The 9,053-nt window shown below is 37.9% G+C and overlaps 1 protein-coding gene across 1 annotated transcript; it reads right to left on the reverse strand.

The window, feature by feature from the left end:
* Positions 1-891: 891 nt before the first annotated feature.
* Positions 892-7,324, reverse strand: NSL1 (NSL1, MIS12 kinetochore complex component; the record flags this gene model as incomplete). Its single annotated transcript, XM_010295833.1, has 4 exons — positions 892-1,170; positions 1,783-1,850; positions 4,616-4,670; positions 7,194-7,324. Coding segments are annotated over 4 exons (533 nt in total), but the record flags the coding sequence as incomplete, so codon positions are not given.
* Positions 7,325-9,053: the final 1,729 nt, after the last annotated feature.

Consider the following 9,053-nt stretch of genomic DNA (forward strand, 5'->3'; position numbering starts at 1 on the left):
CAATTGTCTAGGTAGTAATGTGTAAAGGAAAAAAACCAAGTAAGCTCAACTTAATACCTGGTAGCCTATACTATCTTTCCAGTTTAGTCAAACGCCAAAAATGCACACATGACCTCGGTCAAGATCCTGTAATGGGTAGAAATATTGTCCAGGAAACCCCCAGACTGCATAATTGGATTACATGAAACAAAGTATCAGATGGTAAGACGTGGATGGTGAAATCCTTGTTCAGAAGAGCGCACTGCAAGTAAACACAATTACTAAAAATCCAAGTTTAAACAAACATGGCTATAAATAAGCCCATCTGACCTAAATTCAGGAAAGGTGGAATAGCAGGGACCAATGTCACATGTGTGTGGGTATTCTAAAAACTGTCATATCAAATAACGTCATATCAAATCTGGTGTTCTCAATATGCTCCAGTGTGAATTTCTTTCCAATTTATTTATTAAAAAAATACCCACCCAATTCAGTAATAAATGAAGATGTACTAGGAGAACTAGATGCTCTCCAACCTCTTTAGAGACATGCTTAATATAAACGAGCACTTAGTGGTTTGCTAAAAGACTGCCCACATACATAAAGCATGTGCTCAGACGCTGAGAAGCACGAGGACTCAAGCTAAATGCTGTAACAGAAGAGCAAAAAATGAGAGTTAATCGGCAAATATACTTGCTGGATATCAAATCCTACTGGTACGCGTAGGCTTTCATATACCACTAGTGTGACAGTAAAACCAGAAATATTTAAAAGGCTCAAAGACTAAATTATTAAGGAAGCTCCCATGTATAGCACTGAATCAGAGGGGAGACGAAGTTTTAAGAAAAAAGACCGAGCACAATGAACAAGAGTTCAGATCGGAATCTCAGCTGTAAATACTAAATGAGAAATTCATGCGCTGAGAGTAATCTTCCTCCGTCGAAGTGGGTAGCGTCTTCTTTCTGGTGAAGATGCAACTCTTTTTCTTTTTAGCAAAACATAAGGATTTTTACTGGTATCAGCGTCTGTTGGTGTGACTTCTCCTGGTGATACGAAATTTTGGACATCATTTTCCTCCTTCACCTTGCAACCAGCAAAGACTTCTTGCCGCAGCTTGCAGAGTTCCAAGGTTGGTTGCCAAGTTAACGCTTGGGAAAAACCTTCTGCTCTTTCTATTAGCGCTGGGAGAAACTGCAAAAACAAACCCAAGTATCTCAAGTTACATGGGAAAAGTAATGGTTACAATGAATGAAATATGTTAATCAGATTCTGACAGGCACAAAAGCTTCAGTGTCTGCAGAGGTGATCCTTAGGATGGCAGGTGAAGGTTGGGAACTCAGAGCTACCAGCCTAACAGTGACAAGGGCCTACACTCAGAAGCCATGCAAAGAGTATGTCAAGTTTAAACATTTCTTCCTTACATCTCTAAGGTGAATAAATATCACAAGAACACCACACTTCACGTCCAAGCTGGTACTGAAATAATAAATGTCACGTGCTATATGAAGTTGTACAGGTCTTCAAAAGATGTTTTATTTTTCAGATGCTGCAGGTTCTAAAATCTCTGTAAAAAATATTTCCTATTTTTTGTGGGCAATCTTCCTTACTACCACGTGAGGGGCAATAATTTACAGACTTAAGTTTAGTAGTCCAAACTTAAAGAAGTACTTGCTTCAAAAGTACACGCACAGGCTTTTTTTGTACACAACTATAACCAAGATGCGTTAGAACTCCTGTTTTGTGATATATTATCAGATCACAAAAAGAAAAAAAAAGTCCTCTTGGAGCACACAGAAATCTCACCTTCATTGCTCCACTGATCTGTTTGGATGCCATTTCTGTCATCTGCTTCAGATCTGTGATGTAAGCATCTACAGAAAAACACAGAGCCCGAATAAACTTCTGAAAGGTAATTCCCTCCTCCCATTACTTTCTATCAACTTCCTAGAAATCAGACAGAAAAGCAGTAGAGTCCATGTATAAAACTTAAACCCGCAACACACTCCGTTCATTATAGCGTTGGGGATGTCAACTCGTATGTTTTATCCTACTCTTATTACTTGTAATCACTCAAAGTGCAGTAGTGTCTAGAAGTCTCAACTACAGCAAGCCACAAAGTTCTTCACTAGAAAACCCACAGCTTATACAAAACATGAGACACAAAGGCAGTATTTGACATGAAGGAAGAAAAGTTATAAAGAAAAAAAACCAAACAGTTTTCAAACCTTTCAAGCTCATATTACATTTGATAAAAATGCACAAAAGAGGGAGAATAAACACAACTGTGGAGAAAATGAGATGAAGCAAACACATTTTAAGCAGGCGAAAAGATATAATCTTACTGCTCCAGCTTGGCAGCAACCAGTCTGCTTTTACAATAAGGGCTACATTTTTCTCCCGGCTTGACTTACCAAGCGTTTAACACCAAGAATAAAAAAGAACCAAATGTAAACAACATGAACTGCATTAATTTTGCTGGGTAATAAGAAAAGAAAGAAAAAGAAGCTTTCAGGAACACTGAAGCAGACAGCAGGTGCAGAATACTGGGGAAAAACGGCAAATGTTTGATTGCAGTAGCAATCCGGCGAGATCATCAACTCAATGTAAGTTTTTTATTACTGCTTTACAAGCAATAATAATTCTTTAGTCAAGAGTTAAACTCTTTATTACAAAACTGTTTTGCACGTTCTCCGCCATTATTCCATCTGCAACACTACACCATCAACAAAAACTTAAAATCAGCGGATAAGCAAGCGTGCTCCTGGGAACTAAGCAGTCCCACCGCCGTTACTGTTACGTTTCTCTAGGGTTTCACCAGTGCCTGCAGTAGGATACGATGTCAGATGGTGCACACATCCCTAAACCCTTTCAGGGCTCAACACAGCATTCTGCTTTGAAGTCAATCTCATTAGGGCTACTGAAGATCATTTAAGTCAATCACTGTATTCCAGCGCAGGGTGACAGTGATCCCCTGCTGAAACGTAGTTAAGCAGCAAGAGACAGTGTTTTGTTAAACTGACTGTCCGCAGGCCCAATGTGCTGATCAGACATGGTTTAGGAACGCATCATCTGTGTATGAACACGGATGTTAAAATGCACCAACATTTAAAGTTTGGAAGGAAAACCAGTCCAACAGCAGCCTCCTTAAATACACCACAGAGGCCTATGAATGGACGTTCTCTAGAAGAAGTTTATGTACATCAAGAAGCATTCTTAGAGTACAGTATTAGAAGACTGGTGACTCTATGAAATGGCAAGGAAGGAGTTAAGTAAAAGTAAAAATAATTACTTGGATTATTCCAGTTATACAGAAAGACTGGCACACAGTTAAATGAAATTTGCCTGCAGGAGTTCAGCTTGACATGGACAGCATTATATTCCTCAGTGTTCAAGGCTTTCCAAAACATAGGGAAATGAAAAAAGGAAACGAAAGGTATTGAGTAATCTAAACATTTTTGGTTTCTGGCCACTGTACTTGCTAAACTGGGATACATAAACTTCCCAAAGACTACATAACACTAAAATTCAGAACAAACTCTATGCCATCTTGGCTAGGACTTTGCTATTACCTAACCTAAAAAGGCAATACCACAGTGCAAGCTGTTACTAACTTACAAGAACTAGTTAATTCACATCAGAAAAGCATAGCTTGGGACACTAGAAACCAGAAGAAACCCAGATACGAAGTGACGCTCTTCACTGCTCCTGTTAGCTGCTTTGCTGCAGAGACTGGCATTTCTGGAAGCAATGTCTCCTGTTTATAAAGAGGAAACGATGCCGAGAGTGAAGGCAGATCAGCAGGGTGAGAACTGGAAGATTAAGCCCAGCTTTTAACACCACTTCTTGTTACACCAGCTTTACATCATGTGCTGTAATCCATAGTGAGGGTTCTGTAACCACACTTTTCTACTTAGAACAGCATTGGTAAATTCTGTCATTTTTCAATACTTAAGAACAGGCAAGGTAAAACTTTCAATTTCTTAAGGCCAGCCTCAAAAAAGCACATCCCAATCACCAACTGCAAAACACACCACCTTGTTTCCAAGGAGTTTGTATAAGGAATCTTTCAAAAGCATGCAGCAAACTTACGACATTGTTTGCAGTTTTGTTACTTTACCAACCCTTACAAATGACACAGGCAGGAGAAAATTTGATACCACTGCCATCACTGAGTACTACCCGATTGCTTTCAATTCCCTGAAGAAACTGACTGATTAGGAAGAGAGACTGAAGCATTTCTAGTATTCATGTAAAAGGAACACAAGAATGGTCAAAGTATAGTGTCAGCAATCCATCTAGTTCCCCATCTGGCCTCCACCAGTGGTGAAGGAAAAAAGTAAGAAAACCTACTGAGGGTAGCCCTGTGACAATTTCTACCCAATACCCACATGGTGGCCAGCTTTTGCCTTTAAGTACAGTGCTTGAGAGCAGACAGGACTTAGAAGAAGAGAAACAGGTACAACAAACTGATGCAGCAATACATTCAGTTATGACAAACTTCTAGCTATTTTAGTTCATTATTTAAACAGTCAACAATTTTAACCAAGTTTAAAGAAAGCTTCTTAAACGTTTACAGCTAGCCACTAAGGTAGGCAGTGTTTCCTCAGTACAGTTGCCCTCCCAGCAAAATCTGTACCTTGAGAAGGCTGTGATCTTATCTCTTCTGGTGTTATTAAAGGCTGGTAGAGCTTCTGCATAATCAAAAAAAAAAAAAAAAAAAAAAAAATTGAAATACTTTCTTGGTTTAATAGACAACTAATATACACACAGCAGTCAGAACAATGGAGTAAGGCTAATACGAGGAGACGGTGGTGGAATTATTTAGATAGAGAATGTATTAGAGGTACAGTTTATAGATACTCAGCGTTCTGGTTAACACAGTTAAGTGCACTGCAAACACGTCTCCAAAATATGCTTCAGTCTGCAGAATTCTAATTATTAAAGCATGAGAACTAAACTGAAATCCAGGCATTTTGGAAGAAGCATTGCCACCTGCTGCACAACTGAGGAAAAAGCTGCTCTGGCTTCTAAGAAGCCATTCACAAAACCAGTAAGCTTTCACAGAGGAGCAAACTCGAACGAAGGGTATATTAAGACAAAAAGCTAAGAAAAAGAAAACTATTTAAATTAGTACATTCTAGCCCTGCAATTACTTATGCATGAATAAGAACACTCTCCTTCACAGACCAGGCTCTCTGGCGCTTTGGTCCTACTGTGAGTCTTGTGACTTGACATCAGTTAATTGTGACGTGAAGCTAACTAATAATAAATGATAAATACAACTAATATTTCATTATATTAAAGGTGGAATTAGAAGTTACTACCAAGGAAGAAGGAAAGAAAGCAAAGACGTGGGAACTAAGTTATATCATCTGTAAGTTAGTATTTTTCTCCACTTCAGGAGCTGTCCCTCAATCTTCTTCAACCAAAAACGAGTAAGAGGAAAGTTAATTATTCCTCCCTGTAGTTTTCCAGAGCAAAATTTTCACAGTTCACACATCTTCTTAGCAAGTTTACAGAAACAGCTCCAAGCAGAAGAACAAACAGTGCTTGCATTATCCCCAAACATAACAGAATGTATTGACTGAAAACCTGCAGGATGATCTCTTGCTTTGGCAATTATAGGGAGATCACTACACTAAATGAGTGATTCTCTCCAGATAAACTGCAGTTAATTACCATGTCTTCATAGCTGCTCTTTTTGCCTCAGAAAACATGCATCACAGGAGTAGCTAGGGTCAAAAAAGAACATAAAAAGTCCTCAACCAAAAGCAGAGAAAACACTAGTACCTTCGCAGAAGTACCTGAGAGGGAAAAGAGAGCTACTTCATTTACAGAGATAAGCTAAAAGTTTTCTATATTACGCAGACACTTTTAATTAAAATAATCATCTAGCTGTGGTGGTGTACAATTTGAAGAGGTCAGCAACAGAAAAAAGCTAGCGTGAGAGGCATTCTAAAGAACTAATCCACTTGGGGACTCAGGTAGAACATAGTTTTCCTTTTGCAGAAAGATTAAAAGGTCTTGTTAAATCCTGGTGTTATGCCATAGCATATTTTATTTTAGTTGATTTTTTTTGTTTGTTTTACATACTTTATATATTGACAAAACAGAGAGATCACAAAAGGCAATATATATTAGAAAATATCTCAGATTTAAGACATATATATGCACTTTTACTTACTGTAAATCATCTATGCTTGGCTAACCTAGAGAGTTACTTAATTTTGTCAATTTTAGTCCTCAGATATGCAATGCAGGCTCTGAAACAACTTTATTAAAAACAATCCCTGTCATCTTTAGCATAGAATCATAGAATAGCTCAGTTTGGGAAGGGCCTCTAAAGATGCTCTAGTCCATACTGAAAGCGAGGCCAACAACAGCAGGTTGCTCAGGGCCTCATCCAGTCATTTTTTTAAAATCTCCGAAAATGGAGGCTCCACAGTCTGACTGGGCAACCTGTGCCAGTGTTTGACTACCCTCACAGTCCATTTTTATTTGTAAATGGTTAAATGGAATTTCCTGCGTTTCCATTTGTGCCCATTGCCTCTTGTCCTTTTTTTTTTCCCCAGAGAAAACTGACTTCTAATTAATCAGCAGGTAAGCAAAAGGCAGGCCTAACATAACTGCAGGAAAGCAATTTAGCAACCAAGGACATGGCTGGATTGTTTAATGCCAGTAATTACACTTAGTGTCAAAAAAACAGAGAAATTACTGCACCTATTCATTAATCCATATTACCATTTTTTTTCTGTCTTTATTGAAAATACTTATTCAATGTAGTCAACAAAAAGTTAGCTCAACTTAAGTACTTAGGAAAACACAGACATCTTTTTAGAAGTCATACATTGCACATGATAATATCTATCTGTACGTATCAAAACAGTTAGTACTTCAACCAGTCTTCAGCCAAGGATTTCAGAAACGCGGATTTGACAAGCTAAATACGTGTATACTGGCCTGTAAATCACAAGTCATCATGTTGAAGCAATCTGCTTAAGTAACTTGCGGAACTGTGCCACAGGCCCAATTCACTCATAGTCACAACACTCTGTAGTAACCCTCATTTTACTGAAAAACCAATTAATGCAAAGCAACAATCTCACTATATGACAAAGAATCAAAAGCAACATTGGATGATTTATTTCTTCCAAGTTACATGTGGTCAGCAGCTACCACATGCAAAGGTTTTCTGAAAATCTTAGGTTACTCACCAACATCTCTTGCTCTGCTTTCATGGTTTGGATAGCATGCATCAGTATCTTTTTAGGCCACTGCTTACGCTTTGTTGTTGTCTCTACTATTAGTTCATCAAATTGATCTTCAAGAATTTTGATGCTGGAACCTAAAAACGATAAACACAAAGTTATTGTAGGAATTCTTCTACTTTTTTTTTTAATTTGAAACAAAGTTATAAGGAAAAAGACAGCTTTAGATCTGAAACAAGAAATCATGCATGATTATCAATGAAAAGATAAATCGATCTGCCTTGGATGTCCTTGTTAAGGTGATAGAGAAACTGGAGCACAACTGGATAATGGTCAGTTGCTTTTGAAGTAAATGAGCTGGGGGTGGGGGGAGGGCTGGAGGAGGCGGGGAACCATCTGGGGAAAAATCCAAAACACATTCATCTATGAACTCTGAATCTATGAAGAAAGTCTCACAAATAAATGGCTATCTCTTGAGATGATCTGTTTTTCAACTGACAAAATGCAGAGCAAGATGCAGCAAGAAAAATGGTTTGATCTGTGTAATTTACAACCATTAAACAAACACCAACTGTCCAAATAGTAATTTGAAGCCGAACTGATTTTATATAATAAAGAGCACAGATATGCAGTTTAATTTTAAAATCCATCTATGAATTTTTGACAATATGTTATGCCACCTTAAAGAAACTTGGTTGCATCCTGAGGACACCTGTAATTACTAGTCATATGGAGTTTGCAAAAAAACCCCCAAAACATGTCTGCTTTCAACATCTGAGGCCCAAGAGACAGAATCTGGTAAGAGCTAACTTTCATAGCTTTCTTTTTCAATTCTAAGATCAGACTAGATACCTAGAACATATTTTCAGTTCTTAAATGAAGTGTTTTGACTACTGCTACCTAAAGCTAACTTTCATAGCTTTCTTCTTCAATTCTAAGATCAGACTAAATACCTAGAACATATTTTCAGTCCTTAAATGAAGTGTTTTGACTACTGCTACCTACTACAGGTACTTGGCTTCTCCAAAATTGCAATTAAACTTAACAATTTTAAAAGTTTAAGTTAGTATTTTTAAACTGGTTTCAACATTTAGACAAGTAAATGTCTGCACATTCCTGACATCACACACCATAATTACAAACTAGAAAAATTAAGAATCCTAGAAGAAAACGGAATTAACTGCTCAATCTTGTATCCCAACTGTGTGTAACTGAGAGGTAGTACCTATTTCTATATTCTTCCTGTACACTCCTATAATTTTTCTCCCTGCCGTGGAGATTTGAAACTCTGACAATAGTCTTGCTTTTTTATTTTTTAATTTACTTTTGCAAACTCCTTAGCATTTAAATTCAGTGTCCCCACTAACACATTGAGCACAACTTGCAAGCTATGCAATGTTTTCAATCTAGTGGTAAAGGATGGATTTTGAGCACCCTCTCTTGGTCAATCTGTGCAGAATCGGGTGATTGCAAACTTCAGAAAGGCAAACCCAAGGTTTTAAAAGTTTGTGGGTTTGTTTTGTATGTTTTAGGGTCACCATTACATCATTTAAGTACAGAGAGGAAACCCTTGTGCCACTGGTCAACCTAAACACTCAAGGCACAAAATGCCAGATCACTTGGCGATTTAAACTGGATCAGAGCTAGGCACATGAGTACATTTATGTCAAACTAAAAAGCAGACTACAGTCCTTACACCGGCTTTATGCCAGCTGCAGGAAGATCACAGCTTCTCAGCTGGCATAAAGTTAGACTTGTACAGACATAGGATAACTTACTGAAAATAACATCCATCTGGACAAAGTTTTCCTGTTAAGAAAATCCTCTTAAGAATTTTTGAACAAACTGGAATTAGTGAAGTGAGCC

This window comes from Phaethon lepturus, unplaced genomic scaffold (genome assembly GCF_000687285.1).
Source record: "Phaethon lepturus isolate BGI_N335 unplaced genomic scaffold, ASM68728v1 scaffold12971, whole genome shotgun sequence".
Taxonomy (NCBI): Eukaryota; Metazoa; Chordata; class Aves; order Phaethontiformes; family Phaethontidae; genus Phaethon; species Phaethon lepturus.